Source organism: Triturus cristatus, chromosome 10 (genome assembly GCF_964204655.1).
Source record: "Triturus cristatus chromosome 10, aTriCri1.1, whole genome shotgun sequence".
NCBI lineage: Eukaryota > Metazoa > Chordata > Amphibia > Caudata > Salamandridae > Triturus > Triturus cristatus.
The window spans coordinates 871,921,316-871,946,166 of record NC_140593.1 but is presented as its reverse complement, the minus strand read 5'-3'; the positions used below and the strand labels follow the sequence as shown (position 1 = coordinate 871,946,166).

General features: G+C 44.9%; 1 protein-coding gene across 1 annotated transcript in view; it reads left to right on the top strand.

The window, feature by feature from the left end:
• The window catches only part of LOC146796142 (SCO-spondin-like), a 1,481,201-nt gene that overhangs the window by 545,181 nt on the left and 911,169 nt on the right, over positions 1 to 24,851 (top strand). The window contains exons 64-65 of the mRNA XM_085631266.1: positions 4,873 to 5,064; positions 24,489 to 24,659. Coding sequence (XP_085487392.1) covers positions 4,873 to 5,064; positions 24,489 to 24,659 — 363 coding nt within the window. The remainder of the gene's footprint in view (positions 1 to 4,872; positions 5,065 to 24,488; positions 24,660 to 24,851) is intronic.

Genomic DNA, 24,851 nt, shown 5'->3' with positions numbered 1-24,851 from the left:
TCTCAGCCACTCTCCAAAGTCCAGCTCAACATTAAGGAAACAGGAAGGAAACAAACAGTACTGACTATACTAGCCTTGAAAAGGCTGTATTTTGTTGAAGACCTGTGCAACTTGGAAGTCAGGGGGAACTTATTTATCTCACAGAAGCAACCCTTTTTAATCTAAGAGGGCACTTGTCCATTCTAAGAGCAGCAATCGGAGAGGATTAACAGTCAATTTAGGGACTTAGAGCCTTATTTAGAGTATGGCAAAGTTGGAGCCCCACAGTAAATCGTAAGGGTTGCCCCCCTCCAAACTGGAAACCCCCCACCTAGTTTAGAGGTGTAGGAATCGTAAGGTGTTTCGCAGGCTATGAAAATTGAACACATACTAAGGTAATTTCCAGATGAGATAATTCATTGACAACCTTTTTTCAGGGTTGGAAAGTCCTTAACCTTAACTTGTAACATTGTAAGAGCCAGCACCGATGAGACACTAAGGGCATGATTATAACTATGGTTGTGCCAGATTAGGAGTTTCTTTCTGTGTGGTGGGATTTTCTTGGCGTTCCTGCGGCGGTGCCTCTAAAAATGGGCACCACAATGGGAATGCCAAAAACAGTTCCTAGGCTTAAAAGTCCATGCCGTGCAGAAACTGGGGTGCATGCCCATTTGCCCATAGGGGGGCTCATGTTATGCCCCTCTGCATGCACCCCAGGGCAGAGAAGCACAAGGGGGCCTTGTTTCCTCTCTGCCAGGGTTTTCATGGCGGAGGAGCCGCCATGAAAACCATGGCAGAGAGGAAACTCCTAATATGCTTTGCGGGACCGTGGCGGTCCCGCCAAGTATACTGATGCTTCCTGAGTACCGGAACACCACCAGGCAACATTGGCTCCCTGGTGGCTGTGGCAGGGCAATGGAACTCTGACCACCCTAATTGTAAAAGCACGATCAGGAGACCGCCGCCGTGCCCCTACAAGTCCAGCGGTCCAAGGATCTCTGAGACTCGTAATTAAGTCCTAAGGGTCTCTCTAGCTTCCAAGAAAGCATGAAGCAAGCAAGAAGTGTACAGGGTTTCTGTGTTTGTAATATTAGTGCAGTGCAGATCCATGAGGTTATATCAATGTCAGAAGAAATTGTGATAAATAGGGTAAGAATCCAGAAGGATCCTTTAGGGGAACATGCCAGTATGTATCTGGTCCTCTTCCAAATCCTTCTTCCAGCAGTAACTCTTCTCCCATTTCATTTTGGATGGAGGGCTTGAATTCCACTTACTTATAGAAGCTGGGAGTTTCCTATCTTATTGAGCATGCGTGTAGAAAAGCAAAAGTATGGGAACAAGAAGCTATCTCATGTGTATTTTTTACTGTGTTTCACTGTGTAGCTTGGATAGTAACAACTGTGCAAATTTATGTGGAATAGTGGCGAAATAACAAGCCTAATTTGGAAGCCTAATGTAAATCGATTGATTGCACCATTTTTCTTACCTGTCCATGACACTCCATCCTCACACAAATCACCCACTTTTCCTAATACCCCCTTCTTTTCTCCTGGGCCCAATGTCAATGTAATCTAAATGTGTTTTTCATATATTTGTAAATATGAGGGTGTGATTAAATTAACACTGCTCAGTCACTGTTTGTATGTATTCTCTTTTACATATTGTGAGTATTTGTCTATCGTATTCCCTTTGCTTATGATATTGTTTGCTGAGACCATCCCTCACTGTACTGCAGAATACCCAGGTCCCAGCACCATTGGGTCTACCCTATATGTAGCGTAATTATGAATAGATCACTAGCATAATTACTCATAATTACAAAAAAGTACTCATAATTATGCACTTTTACGGGAGAAGCGTAATCCAGTGTTTAGCGATATTTGTCTTCGCCCAACATGCACCCTCACATCCAAATTGGGTCAGAGGATGCATTTTGCACTGAGAAAACAGCACTAAACACTGCAGGACATGAATAGCAGTAGCCAGCGGCCCCTCACGCTCTCTTAGTTAATTGTTAAAGTGCTCTGTGGTAGGATTATAGCCCCAAATTTACTCTCAATTACTCAAGCTGGTGTAATCGTATAATTTCGGAAACTTTGCATCACAAAAGTAATGCATAATTACTGAAGTTACTCCAATTACTCCAGGTAATTAACATTTCTCCCATGCTAGTCCCTGTATCACACAGGCAAAAGCACCATGAGCCCCACTGCACATCATAAATGATATGCATTAGCAAGTGCCTTTGGAGGGCGGTTGAGTTTGGAAAGTTGGGCAGTATTCTATGTGCCCTGTTCCAAGATCACCAGTGCAAGACTTTTCAAATCTGGCTCTTCTGAATAAAAGAAGTGACTGAAAAGGTATAGACATCCCTAAGAGGGTCACCACAGAAGGCAAGTGCACATCAATATCATCCTGGAGTCTGTGACTCAGAGTTTGGTTTGTCCATTTTTTGAGTGTGAACAACATTAAGCAACATGGGTCTTGGACAAAACAGAAACTTCCCAACTGATACAAAGTTCACCACCAACAGAAACCCCAATGTGAAGTAGCACACCCAACTTTATGAAAGCCATGGTTAGCCAGACAGGGCAGTGACCCAATGATAGGGGCCCAAGCTAGAATGGATGAGCTACAGAACTGTCTAGGCACCCCAGATTTCCCTGTACTGTAGTGAGATTCACCAACGGACTCCCAAATTATGAGCAGGACTGCTTTATTAGCAAAGGAAGAACTGGGACAGCGATATGTTTTGTTTAAATTATAAAAAAAGTTGTCACCCCATTCACTGCACAACCATGAAGGCCACATCTTTGTGAGGTACACTCTGTGTAGTGCCTCAGCAACTGTAGCTGCATTGTCTGGGCCCCAAAGTCACTGCAAATCAAGAAGCGGTCCCAATGTCTCACGGTGTCAACTACGGCTGCACATTTTGAATCAGCCTTGACATTTTAAACTCTCTGTAGCCTCCTTTTCTCCCTTCCACATCTGGAGTAGGCCCAGGTTTTGAGAAGTGCCCTCAAGGCCCAGCATTCTCAGACTTTCAGCTAGTGGTTCAATATTGTGCTTTCTTTGCATCTGGGAAGAACTGTGCCTGGTAACCTGTCATCACCTTCAACTCCGCAGGATACAACACACAGTACATATTTCAATCTTAAACACATTTTCTTTTGACTCCTTCAGACAACCCTTTTTGGTGTGGTACCACTAAAGTAATGTCAGCAAAAGTCATGATTGTGGTGTTGTCATATCGTATCAACATTCATGTTACCTGGTCTCTGGCCATTTAGAGAATATGATGGCAGTTACTTTAGGCCAGATGGCAGGTTCTGATTAGGTTGAGAGGGGTACCAGCCATCAGTGATGGCACCAGGGCTCTGTGCACTCTCTCCACGATAATCAAGTTGGATAGTTCTTTCAGGGCAACCACTGTGGTGAGTCATTCCTCAAGGAAGAGTTTATCACTATGACCTTCCATGGATTCTGGCAGACCCACCACCCGGAGATTTGATTGAAGTAACCCTCCACCTCTTCTGCCAAGAATTAAATAAACTTTGTGCACCCCAGGACGTTTTCGTTGCATACCTTGAGCATGATGACCATTGATTGAGGCTTCAGCATTGGTTAAATTTGTTACTTTCTGCAAATAGTAAGTTGACATCTTTAGCAACTGTGTCGATCTTGTTCTCGTGTTGATTGTCTTGAAGATCTCGCATATTTAGTCTGGTCCTTCCACACTCTACATTGGCGGTAGAAGTGGCTTGGTTAACACAGCACCCATTTCTGATATCAGTGATATCAATGAAGATATCCTAGCGTATTGGTGCATTGTGAATTGGGAGTAAAGGAGCAGTTTAAACCGACCCATAACAGAGGAAACTTCACCATAGGTCTAGCCACCAGCATCTCCACATATCCAGACTAGGCCTGGACGGTGCGGAACTCCACGAATTGACCCAAAAACTCCACCTAAAACCACTATGTGGAGTTCTGCAAGCAGAAGAGTTCGGTTGGTCATGCCGTTCACATTGATTTTCAGTGCCAGGTGTTTGTCCCGTGCTGTAAAATCAGTGTGAAAGGCACCATGCTCAGCGCAAGAGGGAGCTGCTTCTTTTCTTGCCACTTGAGTAGATGTTCTACCTGAGTGGCAGCTTTCTCAACGCAAACTGAAGGTCTCTCAGCGTGATCGGTCGCAACCGTCCGCGACCGCCGGCGTTGAGAAATCTGACCAACCGCGTTGAGAAATCTGACCGCCCACATTGAGAAATCTCGCTGGGAGGTGGATTTTCGTTGCTCATGCTCGCCAACTTGCGTTGGCAAGTGAGGAAAAACTAGGCTCCATGTCGGAACTCTGCTTGCTCCATGAAGTGTGGAAAAGCGGAGTGCACCACCAAGGCCTAATCCAGACATCACTCAACAGCCTACCCAGTGTCACAAGCTGATGGCAAAAATCTTTTGTGCTATCTGGCTTTTTGGTCCCCGGAACCCCAGCCAGGTGTCATTTCTTTCAACTTATCAATCTAGTATATATTTTGGTATTTTCATAGCTGATATATTTTTGCTAGTTTAGTATCAGTATTCCACAACAATGTTATAAGATATTGCATGCTTAAAAAGATGCTTTTCTTTGGAGTTCAAAAATAGGGGATATAGATCCTAATCCAGTTGCTACCTAGGCATATGGAGCTTTTTGGAGACAAGACTGTCTGTGCTCCATATGTTTCATAGTTCTATTTTCTGTTCTGCGCATGAGGGTTCTGGATGGTATCACTCCCTTATATCGGGGCATATTTTGATGCAGACCCCCCTGTAAGACTGATAGTACTGGGAGACCAGAGATGGACTTAGTTATATTAATTGACACGTCTAAGGATATATATTATGTTCCTTGATTCACAGAGACCACTGACGTTTGGAGCGAGTGGACTAACTGGTCACCATGCTCCAAGACCTGCTTCTATAATGTTGAGCAGATCGGGCTACGGAGGAGATTTCGACACTGCAACACCACACTGGCACCATCTGCATCTTCATGCAAAGGAGAGTCCATGCAAGAGGAGCCATGCGACAGTTTTCTTTGTCCAGGTGAGAAGAACACACATTTGACCATAATTCAGAGATTAGTAGTCTAGGCTCTTCCAAATTTAGAAATAGGAGCTGAGTTATTAACATGACTACATGCTGCTCACAAAGAACTATAACACACAATTCTGGTTACATGTAGGCAGCAATGCTGGTCTGATATACTGAGTTATTGGGAGTTTTAATGGCTGGCTGGCATATGTAAATGCTTGGCTGGCATAAGAGTTAATCACGTCTGTGTCAGCTCCACAGATAAGGCCCAATATTATGAGTGCAACAGAGGGCATAAAGGTATTTACCTAACCTGATAAATACAGGTACTGCAGAGTGAGGTATTTACCGAGCCTGATGGATAACTTGTAATCTGGGTTTTCACATCAAAAATATTTTCGATCAATGCTTTATTTGAAATATGAAAAGTGCTAGAGACAGGAGAGGGGCCAGCCTCATCGCTCTTGGGTCTGTTCAACTGTCATCCACATTTTGCCTCTGCATACCACAGGATACAGCATGGACTAATAGGTAAGCCATCGAGATTCTTGCACTGTGAGTGAGAGAACTTCACCTGACCACATGTGCACTTCCATCTAAAAAGGAAAAGAAGTGCATTATCGGGACAATATTTCACATGGGTCAATATTTCTTTCGTTCCATTTTTATTTTATTTCGTCATCCTTTTGTGCTTCAACAAGATCTTCAGATTACAGTAATTCAAAGCCAGTAGTGCCTTTAGTTTGTGCCAATAAGAATGACATTTGCCTGTCATGTGCATTAAAACTGCAAATGGTTTCTAAGTTTCTAAGTTCTCAGGTTTGCTAGGAATCAGCGATACTGCTCTAATAAAATTGTATACAGTAGTTCATTTTTTTAAATTTACCATTTTTTTACAAGCATATGGTTGCTACATTTAAACACACTTTTTTATTTTTGTGGTATGTGCTTGTAACAAAAATAATCATCTTAGCTGTTTGCTAGTTCCAAACTCTATGCCTTTGTCAAAGTTTTTTTATGTCTGTCATTAGCTCAAGACCTTATGGGCCTCATTTATGAAACCTGTTGCGTCGCTGAGCAAAAACAGCGATGAAACAGTTTTTACTGCGCCCTCCTTGCGACACGATGGATGCGCCATATTTAATGTACGGCGCTCCATGTCACAAGGAGTTACAGATAGGTCAGTATTTCTGCTGTACCTATAGGCGCAGTAATGACTCATTGCAGGAGTGTGTCGCAAAACAGACGCAACTCCAGGAATGGGTCATTACACATGGGTAAGTCCCATGTTAAATGTGCCTGCCTCAGTCTTACGCCTGCTGTGAGGCAGGCATAAGATTTTGACGCAGTAGCGTCTTAGAAGTGGTATAGTGAAATCCGATAGATTTCACTGCTCCACTTCTATGAGGCTTTTAGCTGGGGAACGCCCACCCTTCATTCTTTATACCTGATGAAGGTATAAGGTAGTGCAGGGCTTTACAAAGTGATGCATCTGCCTAGAAGCGTCACTTTGCAGGTAGTGGTTATTTAAATTGGGGAGGGATCCTGTTCAGGATCTAGGGGGCTGGGATCAGCTAATGTATATCTCTAAGCATACCCCTTCACTATAGATAATGAATCCTTTTTGGGAAAACGCCTCACATTTGCTTCCCAAATGGTCAATGCATGACTCGTGTTACGTATCTAAGATTATAACAAGGTGCACCTTGTTGTTATAATGAGCTGCATCTTCATATATCTATGCATATGTTCCCCCAAAAAAGAAGTGTGAGGCAAGCATTCGTGTTACAAGGATCAATGTTCTTTTTTCTTTTAGGTACACAAAAGTTATTACATATATGTCAAACAGTATATATCTGCATTTAACATGATTCCCAGAGACATATACATTTAATACGTTCTCAAAAATTGTGATCCACAAAATTAATAACTCTTTCTCACTTGTATATACATTCAAAAATTGTGATCCAAACAATTGGCAAGCCTTTCTTTTTTATACAAAACAGGGTTAAACATTTTAGTTTGTTTAAATCAACCTGACTATAATGGTAGTGTGCTATATTGTTTGATTAAGGTCGGGGTGCAAGTAATTACCCCCATGGGTTATAGTCCTATGGGTTCTAGATGGCCCTTTATTGGGTGGTTGGAAAACTTCAATGGTTCTTGAAGCATGTCACTTTTGCCATAGTCATCTAGGTGATTTATTTCATTAAGATGTTAGATATATCCTGGCCACACCAAAATACACACAGAAGCGTTTCGACTCCTATCGGGCCTTGTTCACAGTTGATGGAGGTCTTTTTCAGGGCTTGCAATGGGTGTTTGTATGAAAAGAAAAGACACTATTGGGAACACGAAAAGTGAAGATTTAGGGCCTTCAGTGACTTGTTTAAAGAAGATTAGTAAAAATATTTTAAATGGGGTAACACGCTGTTCACATTAGATGGTCTTACCTCTTCAGTGGTCTAGTGAAACATGAACTGGCAATCGGCCATCTTGTTTCAATGATGGTTTGGGTTCTTCGCCAGACCTCTGTGGTGGAATAAGGAGAAGGATGGAAACCTCTCGTCGGGGACATGGTACTTACATGATGAAATACCCTTTTTTTAAATTGTAATAATAAGCAGGAGACATACCTGAATTTCTTTTATCACAGAAAGTCTGAGGATCCAAATCTGCTTTGCTGCAGCTGCCCTCCTGAACTCGGGGGAACAGGAAAGTTTTAGGCCTGGTATAAGTAAGTATAGGTGACCTAGGTAGCAAACATGCATTACCTTAGGAAGTGAGTGGTGGACTGCCGGAATCTATAATTTACAGTAGGTGTAACTATTGTGTTCTTAAACATCAAATGGGTGAATAAGACCAATTTGTGAGACTTGTTTTAAAGGAGGAGACTGAACTATGCCTTTAAGAAAATATTGTCTGTTCATGTTGACTAAGAATGTCTACATTTAGGTGAAACACTTGCGTGTTCATTACCGCCAAGCTTAGTGATAGGTGCCACGTGAGTGACATGAGTTTACAAATATATGAGTTCCGCGTACCAGTGATTCTGTAGCTGCTTACCTAATTTATTTGCTGGCTCCCAAGGCCGGTGCATCTCAAGCCCATTCTCGGCAGCACAAATGTTTACTAGAAAGATGCGGAGGTCTTGTGGAAATGCTGGCTTCCTGCTTGTAGGACGGGCAATTTTTGGGATGCCTTCATAGACGTGATGGACGTCGTTGCCATGGGAATACAAGCAACGCTGTAACGAGCCTTCCGGCTTGCTGTTTAGGATGAGGTCGTGCTTCCAGCTAACAAAGCTGTTGGCAAAGCTGAGTTACCATGGGGATTCTAGGGGCATGATGTTTTTATTGTTGTGAGGTTGAACACTTGTTTATTTGCCCCCGTAAGTCTAGGACTTGTTTTTGGAGTATGTTTTACTGATTGTTTTAAATCAGTGACCATACCTTCTACCTTGATCAATCACTCAGTGCCCAGTGCCCGGGGGAAGACAGTGACTTTCTGAGTGCAGCACCACCTCTACATCTGCAAAGCGCCACCTCAACATCAGCACAGCTCCACCTCAACATGAGCACAGCACCATCTGTACTGCATCACCTCAGCACAGCACCAACTCAGCATCACCCAGCACCACCTTATCACCAGCTCAGCACCACCAGCTCAGCATTGCTCAGCGCCAACTCAGCATCGCTCAGCACCACCTCAGCATCATTCAGCATCCCCAGATCATCACTTCGGTACCAGCACACCACCACTTCGGCACCGCCTCAGCATCTCATGAGCATCACTCCCGCACCAGCACAATACTACCTCAGCAGCACCTCAGTCTGCCCTCTGAATCTGTAGATTCTCTCCTAGTGTCCGTCCACAGCTCATGTTGTAATCAGGTTCTATTTCCCAACCTCCACCCTCCCGTTGTTTATTTCCCCCATTAACAAAAAAAACCTATAACAAACAAGCATTAGTACAGACAGGAAGAAGTTGCCAGCTTTGCAAAGACAAAAAAACTAGAAGGCATTTTTTAAGTTAATTCTTTTTTAATAGGATTGTTCAGTTTTACATAATGTATTCTTGGTTATATCTAAGGTAACAAGAATGCTTAGAACACTTTATTATAAGTTTTCAACATAGCTTAAAGGCATTGGGAAAGTCAATAGCTCTGGCTTAGCACTTATAAGGTCCCAAAGGCAAGACCTATTGGCTATGCCAATGCTTGTTACTTATACCAGGCCCCAAAATGTTCTGGTTCCCCCCAGCTCAGCAGATTTTGATCCTAAGACTCCCTGTGATAAAACAAATTCAGGTGTGCCTCCTGCTTATTATAACAATTTTTTTTTTAATAAAAGGGGTTTTCATTCTGAAAGTACCATGCCCCTGACGAGAGGTTTCCGTCTGTCTCTTTATTCCCCAACAGAGGTCTGAGGAAGGACCCATACACTCATTAAAACAAGATGACCGATTGACAGTTCATGTTTAACTAGACCGCTGAAGAGGTAAGACCATCTAATGTGATCAGCATGATCCCCCCTGCAAATATTTTCATTAATCTTCTTTAAACAAATCACTGAAGGCCCTAAATCTTCACTTTTCGTGTTTGCAATACAGTGTCCTTTGTTTACATATAAAACACGATTGCAAGCACTAAAGAAGACCTCCATCAACTGTGAACAAGGCCCGACAGGGAAGTCAAAACACGTCTGCGTATATTTTGGTGTGGGCAGGATATCTCTAACATCTTAATAGTATAAATCACCTAAATGACTATGGCAAAAGTGACATTCTTGAAGAACCATTGAAGTGTTCCGAACACCCTATGAAGGACCATCTAAAACTGATAGGACTATAAACCACAGATGAAATACTTGCACCCTCTCCCTAATCAAACAATATAGGACACTACCATTAAAGTCAGTTGATTTAACCACATTTAAATGCTTAACCCTGTTTTGTTTAAAAAAGAAAGACTTGCCAATTGTTTGGATCACAATTTTTGAATGTATATACAAGTGAGAAAGAGTTGTTAATTGTGTGGATCACAATTTTTGAACGTGGATAATGTATATGTCTCTGGAATCATGTTAAATGCAGATATTTACTGTTTGAGATATATGTAATAACGTTTGTGTACTTAGAAGGGAAAAAAGAAAAAGAACATCGATCCTTATAACACTATTGCTTGCCTTACACTTTATTTTGGGGGGAACATTTGCATGGATACATGAAGATGCAGCTCATTGGAACAACATGCTTCAACTTGTTATAATCTTAGAAACATGACACAGGTCATGCATTGACCATTTGGCAAATGAATGCGAGGCATTCTCCGAAAAAGGATCCAACATCTATGGTGTAGGGGGTACGCTTAGAGATATAGGGGCAAGATGTAGGTGGCTAAATACCAGTCGGTAACGCTGAAATTCTGTAAATTTCAGCGTTACCGACCGTATTTAGCCATTCCTAATGTATGTAAGGAATCGGCAAATAAGGAATCGGTAAATACCGATTCCTTATTGCTCTTGCATTTAAGGATTCAGTAATACCGATTCATTAAATGCACTGTAGGAAGCACATTAAAGAGTGCTTTTGAACCTTAAGAAATCAGTAATTACCACCAACTTTAAGTTGGTGGTAATTACCGATTTCCTTTAAAAAATCACTTTTTTGTTTTTTGTTAAGTGCCATGTGGCACACATTCATGCCCTTAGGGCATGTATGTGCGCCACATGTGCACACATGCACATTTCAGGGGTGCAACAAGGTGTCCTTTTGACACCCTGGCACCCTTGAAAGTGCTCCCGCTATTAGCGATTCAGTAATACCGAATCGCTAATAGTGAATGTCTTCATATTCATTCCTATGGGCCTCCAAGCCCACCCCTCTGGCCATGATAAGTGAAGAATTAGTCGGTATTACCCTGGTGTTTTCTTAAAAAACAGCCCTAAGGGGGAAATTATGAGGTCTTTTAGAGGGGAGTCCATGAATGGGTCAGCAATCCTTCCCCTACCAACTCTTTCATTAGTTTCTCGAGTATCAATTGCTCGTTCCTCCGGCAAGATTTTTAGATGTCCCCCCCTAAGCAACTCTCGGGCCCATGTAAGGATCCTGAAACCCTCATCAAATCCTTTTTCCAAATAACCCACTATTCTTCTGTCCAGGTATAATCTCATCATCAATCAAAAAGAGGGTGAGAATGAACAACAAAGAGTCTTAGTATCAGAGTCTCAGAAATATTGTATCGGAGACCCTCAACCACATGTTCCCAGTCTGCGGTGTATATAATCTCCGCTTAGAGTGGTTTGGTGGATAGTGTCATCATAGGGCCCTATTTTGATTGAGGAGGATTATGGCTTGGAAGCTGAAGAAACCTCTGCTTCCCCCTCCCTCATTTTGTTTGATTTGAATGGGTATAATCTCAACCACTGTTGCAGTACTTCTAACTTAACTGATGTAATTGCCTTTTCCTGCTATCCCCCTACCTCTGCCCCCTTTGTTGTCCTCCTTGATCTCTGCATTGTAAGATCGGGTGTTTGCTGTTGCACTTTTGGCATTTGTATTGGAATTTGCCCTGATAATTGTAACAGACTCAGTTATATTTCCAAGACATGCCAACCCTGTCCAGTCTGCCCTGCCTATCCCACGCCCCAGAGTGGGATGTCCTGGAAAACGTTGTAGGGGGAGTGGCAGAGTGCTTGCTGTGTGTAGTGTGGAAAGTAGTCTGGTGTTCATAATCAGATGCTGACATAGTACATTGTTCAATTCCAACCCATGCTTTGTCTGGTTCAGGATTCATCGTGACCTAATGTCCTTGTCATACCATAAACGTGCCTTGGCCCCAAAACTGATGCTCTTTGTTCTTATGACATCCATGTACTTCCATTGTCTTACGCTCTTCTCTAGCCTCTTCTCAGACTTAAAGCTTGCATAAATGGTAAACGCAGCCATCTACCAGTCTATATTTGTTGTAACTCATGGGTGCTTTGGGCCCATTCTTACATCTTGTTTCCCTGTGCAGCAACTTCAATAAGTCTATATACTTATTTAAACATATTTGTTCTTTCATACTCACTTGAAGGTGGCTACCTAGCACTGCTTGCTCTCCCATGTGCGGTGACTTCTTCCCATCTTCCTTCTCCTTTTCTTTGTTCCCTTTCCCATTCTTGTCTCCTCCTTGTTCTCCCAGCTTCACGTCTGTCTCTCTTTTCTTTTCTCTTTTCTCTCTTTCTGGCACATGCATCAACAATGCCATTTGCGATTCCTTAATAGCGAAAAATAAGGATTCGCTAATAAGGAATAGCAAAAGGCTATGCATGTAGATATCGCTTACAAAATAGCGATTTCTAAACATTCCTTAATTGCTACTCGCAAATTGCGAGTCGCAATTAAGGAATACCTCCCCATTGATTCCTATGGGCCTAGAGGCCCATAGGAATGAATGGGAGGACTTTCTCAATTTGCTAATCTCAATTAGAGAATCGCAAATTGCTCATGCTATTTCAAGGGTGCCAGGGCTTCAAAAAGGACACCCTGTTGCACCCCTGAAATCTGCATATGAATACATCTTGCACACACACATGCCCCAAGGGCATGTGTGTGTGTAAAATGGAACTTTGAAAAATGCACTTTAGTGCATTTTTCAAAGTTTTTGCAAATTACCATGAAGTTCAACTTCATGGTAATTTGCTCCCCCTATTAGCGAAATCGCTAATTTTTAAACTTTCATGCAGTGCATTTAAGGAATCTCAATTTGGGATTCCTTAAATGCAATCGCAATTTAAGGAATCGCTATTTAGAGATTCCTTAAATAGCGATTTTTGCATTTGGGATGATGCATCCCAAATGCAAAAATACCGGTCGCAAAGGGGCAGATTCTGCTAATCTGCCCGTTTGCGAGCAGGTTTCTCGTTGATGCATGTGGCCCTTTGTCACTTGAGCACCAGTATCAATCTCCCCACTCTTCTCAGCTGTTCAAGTCTACTTCCATCTGCCTCAACTCCCCTGAATGTCTGTTCCCTTTTTCCTTTCAAGTACTTTTTCCAGGACTTGAAGAGAGCCTTCTGAAAACCAGACCAGTCCCTAGTCCTGTCAGTGTCCCTCCTGAGGGCTCCTCTTTTTTCCCTCTTCAACGCTCGCTATTGTACCCTCCTCTTGCTGCCATTCATCCTCATACTCACTCTCCTGGGAATCATCCTCTCCCCTTCATTCTTTGTTCTCTCCGGCTCTGCTTCCGAATAATTCATTGCTGCTGTTCCATGCTCCCCATGATGGCTGTTGTTGTGCTCTACCTACCGTTCTGCCTCTGCGGCCTGCTTGTTTTAGCTCTCTCATCGGCTGGTTTCCCTCTTGGTCCCTCACCCTCTATCTCTGTTGCCCACCCCCTCCTCTCTTGGCCCATCATCCTTTTTCCCTAATCCATTCTGCTTCACAGGTGCTCCCAGTTTTGCCTCTCCTCCTGCTGACTAAGGGCGATGTAAGCTTCCTACAGTCTGCAACTATTGGTAAGAGTGTGCTGCTGCTCTCCCTTCATGCTCTGCTTGCACCATCACTCCCCCACTGCCAACTCTAGTGGGCCCTGAAGGGCCTTTGTCTGGTCGCATGCTGTCTTTTTCACCTCCAGAGCTCAGAACATCCCTTTATTGGGGCGTCCCCGCCTTACAGGGGGCCCTCCTGTCAGCCATCGACAGCCTCGTGCATGGGGATGGAGCCATCTTTCAAAGCTTGTCTGAGGGCGCTTCCCTCCTTCACCCCACATCCACCTACCTTGTTTTTATAGGGCCCTTAACCACATCACTTTGAGGACGAGGTGGGTCAGGGGCCCGTGTTGTTCCTAGAAGTGGCGTAACAAAGGCCCCACAGCCCCCGCAGTGCAGGGGGGCCCTGAGCTCTAGGGAACCCTCTCAGCAAAGTAACCTGGCCTGAGAGCTCCCGAGTGAGTCCACAGAGGGGTCACTCCATGTACTTTACAGGGAGGCCCCCTCAAGTTTCGTTACGCCACTAAGTGCCTGATTACAAGTCTGGCGGTCTGAGGACCGCCAGACTCGTGGTGGTATGGCGGTGGTAGTCCAACCACTGCCGCACTGATGGTCCGACTGCCACAGCACAAGTTGGGCAGTCAGACTGCGGTAGCCGCCAGGGAACTGTCGTTTCCTGAAGGTGGTGTGGCGGTCAGAGGCCAAAATGCGCTTGGTGGGATCCCGGTGGTCACACCAAGTATATTATGAGGTTCCTCCTTCTTGTCAACCCTGGTCAAGAGGAAACAAAAGGGCCCCCCCTGTGTGCATGCACCACAGTTCCTGCACGGCATGGACTTTTACGTCCAAGCCGTGCAGAAACCTTGTGGTACTTTTGTCAAGGCACCGCGGCCTTGGAAAGAGGCGCCGCCCTGAGAACACCATGCAGCCTACCCTTCAGACTACAAATAACCTGTAATCTGGTGGGCGGGCGGTGGCGTGTCTGGGCAGTGCGGGGGTGTGGGGGTGGAGTACCACCCACCCTCGCACTTCCAAATCTCGTAATCGGTCCCTAAGTCAGCTACGATCACACATGAGAATGGAGAGGACAAAGGCTATATAAAAGAGGAATTGAAGTATTAATGTAATTTGAAAAGGAACTGTGCAACTAAAAATACAGGGCCTGGTTCACAAAGGTAAACTTACATTTTTGTGTAAGTTTACTCTTTTTCGGTATTCACAAACTCTGAGTTAATATTAAATTTACAACTGCGGAGAGTCCACTGTTGAGGCAGAGAACTCTCCACATAACATGATAGGACAGGCCTCAGCAGTCATAAAGTTACCATTACTACTGTTTAGGACATGAAATTGCTTTTCCTTGCTGGTTGCGAAGGCAATGCACCACCAGAGAATAATTAGCCTGGTGACTGATCTCTGAATACGTTTGTGTCACTAATTCTCTGATGGAAGATTAAATAAATTGAGAACTTGATATTTACTGCCACCTTTTTAACCTTCCTCTCTAGTTTTAATGTGAAGGGTTTGCCCATGGTGGCCGACTGGTGGAGCCAGGGTAGCGACTGCCACTTCTTGTGTGCTCCTTGGTACCACAGGCAATACCTTTGCTACTCTTCGTCTCAGAGGGCATGAATTTCGACACAGAAAGTGAGCAGAATAGTTCTTTGTAGTTCTCACTCTTTGCCCCTCACCTACAACCATAGAAACAATGATGAAAGTCATGAGAGGAGATGGTTGGCACAAGGGATCAGTCGAGTGTGTGATCAAGGGTCAAACTATCCGTGACATAAATTGTGCTATATGCCTGGTGTTTCATAATCAAAGTCCATGCCTCAGCCCTAGAAAGGGTAGTACCTGGAGCCGATTCTTGGATTCTAGTCACTTCAGGCATAGTTTTTCTCGCTGCCGCCACTACTGATAGCTGAGGCTTTCACACTGTCACATGGTCTAAGGGATAAAGTACCCCCTGCCATACATGACAAAGATATTGCAAGTCACTGAGGAGTTCCATAACCATACTTCCTTTATAAGGTCATGGACCTCCGAGGGGAAGTGTAATATCCTTATAATGTACACCAGAGGGTACTTACAAATAATACATGGTCACAGCATCACCTTTCCCACAAACCACTTACATTCTTGTTGCACAGCTCTTTCATATGGAAAAGCATAATTGAAAACAAGAAGTAAAAAAATAAAATCTGTAGTGGAGAATTAAAAGCGTCAAAAACCTGTTCGATATCAGGAACAGTTTAATTCAAGTCAGTTTAAAAAAAATCTGCAGTGGCGTGGAATGTGTAGGAACATGCAGTAAGATTCTAGCTTTTCTCGAACTGCCTAAGGATTGCAAAAAATAAACTTGTACTCCTTGCTCGCCATGGTAAGCTGGAAACAGGGGACAGAAGAAAGGGGAGAAGAGTTTCCCTAATGGCTAGGGCGCTCGACCTCATACCTGGGGAACTGGGTTCGAGTCTCGGTAATGACATTGAACATTCTGTGATTCTGGGCAAATCACTTACTCTCTCCGTGCCTAACAAAAAAATGAATGTGTGTCCTCATGTAACGTAACTGGTGCTATGTAAAGCGCTCTGATACCTGATTGGATTCAGGTCAAGTTTGCGCTATATAAAACTCTGAAGAAAAAAAAAGAAAGAAAGCAAAGTAGCGTTCCATTTTCATTGCTAAACAGCTTCTTCAATTATGCTCCATGAGGTGACCGGCCTTTCACCTCTGCTGCTGGCTCTGGCTGCAGACATTGTAGCGTCAGAACATGACTGTAGTAATTGACAGTCTAGCTCTGATATCTTTTCAAGAAATGAGAGCCTGGGGTTTACACAGGGTTAACAGTATCCCATGCATTATAAAGAAATTAGAGATTGGTGAATATACAGGAGTTACATAATCCCATATATTGTATTGCCATTATCAATGTTTCCACCCACTTTAGGAGGCCAGCACAGTTTTCTCCTTCTTTACTGCTTGCAGCCGAGCACCTTCATCATGGACTGCTGAACCTTAAAGAATGACTACATCATGTATACCATTTAAGCACTTGCTCTAATGAAAAATTAAGATATAGGATGCACACTGTTTAACGAAGACATTACATATGTGTTAATGCTACCCTGAAGAGAGGCTTCATTTCATGGAACTGTTGACTGACCAGGGAGATTAGACAATAGTCAGTCAAACATGACAGTCTCGGGCACATCTTCCATGAAAACCCTTCCATAGGTTGTAGCCTTGTTCAGTGTCTTGGAGCTGAAACTTTTAAAACTGTTTGTATTCTCACAACAGGAATTTCATAAAAGACATAATGGTTTAGACTAGATACTTGTGATGGAACATTTTACTGATAAATGTCCATGAACCTCAGCCTGAGCCTCCTGTCTATTAGCAGTTACTCCATATCTGCTTGTTGAAAATTGGAGTGCATTGCATTTCTAGCTCTTCTTCACTGCTGTTCCCAGTCTTGTCCTAATGAGATTTTTTTTTTTTTGTTTGAATCCGCCTAATTGATTTAATTTTTTTTAGGTTGGGCACTTACACATCGAATGAGCAATTGTGTGCAAGCAATGCAGTACGAGCTTGTTACACTTAACGTGTGCAGTGTTAGCAGCATGCAAACTCGATTAAAGTAGCACAAGACTCGAGCTTCTGATAATTAGAAACAGTAAACTATAGAATCATTAACATCAGTAATAATTAGACCATGCCAGAAAAAAGGGAAGAGGGAAAAAGATCGGGGGAGGAACAATAATATAGAGCAATGCCTTGCAAATGACCAGTGATCTGATGTGGTTGGGTTTGTCAGGGGTGTTTGCCTGATGTCTCTGGTGGGAGGGAGGCGGCCGCAGGGGTTTTTTTGTGGCCATGACAGCCTGTCATCTTCAGGCGAGTCATCATTGGGTGAGAGGAAAACAGGGAAATCGGCAAAGGTAGTTTCCCGACAGGTTGCACATGGGTAATTATGAAGGCCACATGTGTCTTTCCGGCACAGAACAGCACCCTCAGTTTGATCCCCGGCCTGCATGGAGCCCTCCAGGCATTAACATCGGGGGGTAGGTGACTTCCACGTGCGAGGTCAATGAAGCGAGTGGTAACTCTGTGCTTTTTGTCCCTCCGCCTCAGTCCCAAGAGGCACACCTCCCGTGTGTGCAGCGTGGTTTACCCTGTACAGAAGTGTGTGGTAACGCCTAACCAATAGTTGCTGAGTGACAGGCAGGCCAGAGCATGTGGAGAACATTTGCGTTTGATAGGGCACAGTAGGGGAAAACGGCCTCAGTGGGAGAATAATACCTGTTTATTTTGTATGGGGTAAGAGAAGCCCTTTGTGTTAAGTAGAATGTACTGTTGAGATCTTTCTTTATCAGAAAGGTTCAAGTGAGAGAGCTTTGGTTGAGGTCATTTCTGCACTGACTTTGAAATCCGTCTGTTTTCTGGATCCTTAATCAGTGGCTTCAATTGTTTAATTCAGAGCGCTCCTAAGATGGAGACAGGATGAGGATCATACTTTTCTCATCTTTTTTTTTCTTGTGCTTCTATTAATGGCCATGATTTGGGGGCAGCAGGAATCTGATCCTCAAGGGGAATCGGCCAGCTGGCCCTTACCTTTCCCTCTGTTTAGGGACCCTGCCATTGGGATTTGTTACACTGAGGGCTACTACACAATATCAGGGTACCTTAAATATTCTCTCATTCTCGTATGACAGGAACCACCACCCTCTGCAGCTGCCTTATTCCTCAATTTAGAATTTGTCTCTATCAATTGATTTATTGAATAATGTGATTCACTGGCAATGAGAGTAGTTAAGTATTGATAATACCTTTGGACCTTCACTGTGATTTTAGACAGAATTATATTTGTGATAAATAAATTGTATTTTAATATTTTTTTACATAGGGCCTGATTTAAAATTGCTATATACAGATCCCAGTTTACACATGGGTCATAATTTTGAGTTAAAAAGTATTTAACACATCTTATAATTATCGGATGCATTAAATACCTCAAGCTTCATTAAATTTCAGCAGGTTAAAGCTGGTCAAAGCTGCCGAAAGTTTACAGGGGATATGTGTGCGGTATTTACTGTAGCATATAGATTTTGGTGGTTTACACTGAAATCCGCAAGTTATTTCCCAATTGCTCATAAAAGGTACTATTTACCGCACATGATAAATAATGAACCCCAGGGTATTGATCCCTATTCACCAGGTTCGATGAATAGCACCTTTACATTTAATCAGGCCCAAAAATGTTTAAAGTCTGCTTCTTGTTTTGTTTTGCAGTTTTGCATAATATTTTAATCAAGGATTGTATTTTCCTGGCTCTGTGGAATATGAAATGCAGTGGCATTTCTGAGAAGGTATCCAATGGAACTTTTTTGTTTCCACATAAATATTATAATAGACTAGTGAGTCACCCTCACTCATTAAAGTAATTAAAATAAGGTGCAGACAGTGGCGTCTCCTATTAACCTTTTTAGATCATGGCAGTGCCTGATAGATGGATTCTATGTTTAATCTATTTCAGGACTGGAACCCTACCCATAAACATAGCTATTATGGTGCTTCCTTACTTTGAGTACATCATGCTTTTCTAGGGCACTTAGCAGCGGCCCGCCAGTGAATCATCCCTCTTTCTCCCCATCCTCTCAACTTCCTGGTCCTCTTACTGGTGTCTCTAAGGGCATTACACCTGTTGTATTAGAAGTTCAGAAGATAAGACTGGGTTAGGTTGATTAGAGCATTTACTGCTGTTTTACTACAGGTACTTTAAACAGTGTTTGGCCTCCTTCCAGACTAGGTGTAAATAGAATGGATTCATACCCTGGGATTGTGTGATCCACTTGGTGTTACAATTTCTGCTGGATAGTTTTAATCTAGTGTACACAGACTAAAATGATCTAACCTGTGGGTAGAAACAGCAGCAATACGGGGTCTAGGGTATCCTTGTAGGGGGGCTGATAAGGGGTTAGGCTGAGGGCTTCTCACCAGGAATCATACTGGGTGATTGCCAAACTTCCAGCAGTGAAGACACTCTCCTGTGTCTTGCGTTTTTGGGCCTGAATGTTTACCTAACATAGCATCTACATATCACATTGGTGATGAAATAATCCTTCTATCCAGTCCGAGTCCTGCTCACTCCCCAGCAGCTTCACCGTGCGTGCCTCGCCGCTAGTTTTCCTTGCCTCCACCTGGTAGGTGTACGAGGCCGCTGTCATTCACTCCGTTCGCTGTTGCCTGTTTCCAGCCTAGTCAGTGCCCCATTGACCCAAATGTTGCCTAGTTGCCCTTTGTTTTTTCTCTGTTTTAAATCGTTTTCTCTGTTTAAATCATCGTGTAGTCTGCCCAACCCAATCGTCGCCTAGATTGCTCTTCGTTCACTGTTTTAATAATTGTCTAGTTGCCCTTTGTCTGTCTGTGTCACTGTACTCATTCCTTGTCATTGTATTAATTCCTGGTTAATTGGCCCCTCGTTTCCATTGTAACTCATTGTATGTTATCCACTGTTAGTGGGATTGTGCCCCGTGCTGCAGCTGCCCCTGCGGCCCTTTCCCCCGCCGATTCCCGTTCTCGCCACCCAGCTGTACGTCCCTCCCCTACTTAATGGCGGCCCCTGTGCGGTCGCACCGCTTGCGCGCTGCTTGCACGCCAAAGACAAGCCCGTCTGCGCCCGTCCGCGACCCAATCGCGACAAGCACCAGGGACCCTGGACCCACAGCTGTCCACCTCTACGACTCAGATGCCCTCCACGCACTCAACCCTGGAAGAAAGAACAACTGCCAACAGTCCAAGCCGAACAGAACCCATGGCCAGTTCTCCTGCCTCCACTGTTGCCAGAAATTCACCACTGCCCTGTCCACAAACACCGCCGATGCCCTAAGATGCATCCTCCTCAATGTGCGCTTCATGCACAGACACGCCATTGAGATCTGGAACCTCCTGGACACCCTCTCACTGGACGTCGCCTTCTTTACAGAAACCTGGACCAACACCTCCTCCGCCCCTGACATCGCCATCGCCATCCCAGATGGATACAGGATACAGAGGAAGGACCGCACCAACCACCCAGGAGGAGGCCTCGCCATCTCGCACAAAAACTCCCTTCGCCTCTCCCCCTCCAGCGACAACTTCCCCACCACCGAACACCTGCACTTCCAGGTCCAGACCAGCCCCAACTCCACGCTCCACGGCACCCTCGCCTACAGACCCCCCGGCCCCCGGGCCCTCTTTGCTGACACCATCACCGACCTCATTGCACCCCATGCCATCGCCTCCATAGACTACATACTCATCAGAGACCTGAACTTCCACGTCGACAACCCCAGCGACCCCAACTCCACCACCCTCCAGAAAAACCTCGCCAACATCGGACTGAAACAACTCGTCACCACGCCGACCCACAAGGCAGGACACACCCTCAACCCCATATTCGCAGAAGGAAACAGCATCCACTTCAGCCACACCACGCAACCTCTGTGGACCGACCACCACTGCGAACACTTCCTCGTCGACAAACCCAAGCCCCTCAACCCCACTCCTCGTCCCGCAAAGGAACTGGAGCAGAGTCACCGAGGAGCAGCTCAACTCTACCCTAAACCACAACACCCCCACCGCGGCAACCAACACCAACCCCGCAGCCAGGGAATTCCACACATGGATCTCCAACTGTGCAGACAAGCTCGCCCCACTCTGCAGCTCTGACAGACACAGCCCCTGGAAAGCCACCTGGTTCACCACCAACCTCCAAGAAGCCAGACGCACCTGCAGATGCCTGAAGAAGAACTGGAGAAAAGCAAGACACCCGAAAACTACACCACCTACAAGAACGCCACAACGGAATACCACCAACGCATTAGAACGACCAAAAGGACCTTCATACACAACAAAATCCTCGCCAACTCCAACAACTCCAAGGAACTCTTCAGTATCATCCAAGAATTCACCAAACCCCCCAGCGAAACCACGGACATCCCCCCTCTCAGGACCTTTGCGACAAACTCGGGTCCTAGTTCCACCTGAAGATCAAAAACCTCTATGACAACTTCAATGACCACACACCTGACTCCACAACCATCCCGCCCCCAGGCAGCATCTGCCAGCCCACCATCTCCTCCTGGACACCCAACACGACGAAGAAACTGCCTCGACCATGAAAGGCATCCACTGGGGGGCCCCCACAGACCCCTGCCCACCACACATCTACCTCAGAGCCACCTTCGCCATTGCACCAGAATTACTGCGCACCATCAACACAACTTTTGAGACCGGCACTTTCCCCGATGACTGGAAACGCGCAGAAGTCAGGCCCCTGCTCAAGAAGCCCTCAGCAGATCCGACGGATCTCAAGAACTACCAGCCCACTCGCTCCTCCCCTTCGCAGTGAAAGTCGTTGAAAAGACCGTCAACACAGAACTAACAAGGTTTATTGAAGACAACGCCATCCTCGACCCTTCTCAATCCGGATTCCGCAGGAACCACAGCACCGAGACACCCCTACTCGCCGCCACAGGTGACATTCGCACCTTTCTCGACCAGGACCACATCGCTGCCCTGATTCTACTCGACCCGTCACCCGCATTTGGCATCCTCTCCCACCACACACTTACCACCAGACTATACAACGCCAGCATACAAGGAATCGCCCTCGACTGGATCCGATCATTCCCCACCGGCAGAAGCCACAGGATCAGACTGCCACCCTTCCTCTCGGAACCCACGAAAATCACCTGCGGGGTGCCCCAGGGATCATCGCTCAGCCCAACCCTCTTCAACATTTACATGGCCCCCCTCGCTGCCATCGTCCGACAACACGGGTTCAGCATAGTATCCTACGCCAATGACACCCAGCTAATCCTCTCCTTCACCAAGGACCCCACCATCAGAATCAACCTCCAGGAGGGAATGCAGGACGTCGCAACCTGGATTAGCACCAGCTGCCTGAAACTCAACGAGTAAAACACAGAAGTCCTCATCCTCGGAACCACCGCATCGGCATGGGACAATACCTGGTGGCCCACAGCCCTCGGCAGCCCCCCGACCCCCACGGACCACGCCAGAAGCCTAGGCATCGTACTCGACTCCTCCCTCTCCATAAACCAACAAGTCAACACCGTCACCTCCAGCTGGTTCAACACCCTCCGCATCCTCCGTAAGACCTTCAAATGGATCCCCCCCCCCACCCCGAGTCAGGGAAGACAGTCACCCACGCACTCATTACCAGCAGACTGGACTACGGAAACGCCCTCTATGCCGGCATAAACAAATCCCTGCTTCACAGGCTCCAGATGATACAGAACACCGCCGCCAGACTTGTCCTCGGAATCCCTCGACACGAGCACATCAGCCAACACCTACGGAATCTCCACTGGCTCTCCATCAAGAGAGTCACTTTCAAGATACTCACCCATGCCTACAAATGTCTACACAACAGCGGAACCCGATACCTCAACGATATAATCACCCTCCACGTACCAAAAAGAAACCTCCGATCCGCCAACCTTATCTTCGCCAAAACACCACGCATCCACAGAGCCAAAACAGGGGGAAGAGCATTCTCCTACATCGCAGCCAAGTACAGGAACAAGCTCCTGATCGACATCAGATGCACCCTCTCACTGAACACCTTCAGGAAGGCCCTCAAGACCTGGCTGTTCGGCTGATGAACTGCTGACCCCCCCCTCAGCGCCTTGAGACCCTCAAGGGTGAGTAGCACGCTTACAATTCCCCTGATTGATTGATTGATTGATTGATTGATGCTTCTTCTCAAATCATCTTTTCCCTGAGGTCTTTATGTGCTCTCTGGATATTTCTAGAGTTGTATGTTGTTATCCATAAAGAACCGAGTAGTTTAGATAGATGACTGGCCTATGTAGCAATTTCAGGCTGTCCTGGAAGGGTGTTCAATGTTTGAAGTTTAATCTTGGATTAAGTATATGATTGCTAAGGCATGCTCCTCATCTGTGCGGGAGATCCTGTAGGTATTCCTTGTTGTTCAAAATGGGTTTTGTTTTCTTCCTGAGTAGAAGCTCTGGGTGTTTTCATTGTAGATGTATCACGGTTGTGACATGAGCTTTGTCTTCTCCTATTCCATATTGGTAGTGGGGGACACAAGGTAGAGGAGAATCTTGTGTCTGGGTTCAAACACATGTTCAAGTTATTTGCTAATTTTTGATTTCAGTGTTTCATATCTCCTGAAGTTCATGTGTTTGTCCTTGTTGTGGGATCAAACAGTTCCTAAACACTTGAATACATTCTTGTAAAGTAAGCAGCGGGATGAAGCACAATGAGGTAACTCCTCATTTTGATAAAAGTAATAACCCTGCTCCACCTTAGTCTTCTTGTATCAGGACATACCTGCATCCCTCATACCCAAACCTATGTTAAGGTTGGATGGTTTGATGTTGATGGCCCTCACAGTAGAATCTGAAGTCAGAGCAATCTTATCTAGAGTTGTGTGGAAGTCAGAAGATGTTTTTCAGTGAGGAGCCTGTCTTGTGGGCTGGCAACACCTCATAAAGTAAGTGCTGAAGTGGGAAAAATAAATCATAATTTTGAGAGGACTGATAATTAATTGAGACATTAACATTCACATGCTTGGATCCTCAATAATGAACAACAGTTCTGTTAAGATCTTGAAAAAAGATGCCTTCGAAAAAGCATCACATTTTTATTTTTTATCAAAATTTGGCAATTAAGTGCCACCTGAGCAATAAAAACGACTTTTGAAACCACCAGCCTCTCTGGAGATCTAGTAATGTCTATGTGGACGAGTGCATATGTAGTTGGGATAAAGAAATGGAAGAGGGTCACATATCTTCTGAAACCGATGTTCCTGGCGTTAAGAAAATTGTCTCTCTCTTTGTTACATAGTACTATATGGTCAATGTATTTTTCTTGGCAGCCTTACGTAACACAGTGATCTCACTGTTCATATTTATTTATTTCCTTGACCCTAAGTGGGAGGAGGCTGGACTGCCTGGTCTTCTTGGTCTGACTGCTCAGCATCCTGTGATTCGGGGACTCAGATTCGGAACCGATCCTGTTCCCAGCCCAACCCATCCCATGGTGGAGCAGACTGCAAAGGTCCACAGATCCAGACACGAGACTGTAATACACACCCCTGCCAAGGTAACTGGGTCTCGGCTCCATTTGTCAAGCTTTTTTTCCTTATCATGTTGGTTGTTTTCAAAGATGATGCTTAATGTTCACCCTTCTAGTTTAGGTTTGAGGATACCAGGGGAAAGACTACAAAAGGTGTCCCCATACGTGAATGGGCATATGTGCCTTCTCCCTGAATTTTGATAATATAGAAGGGTCTGC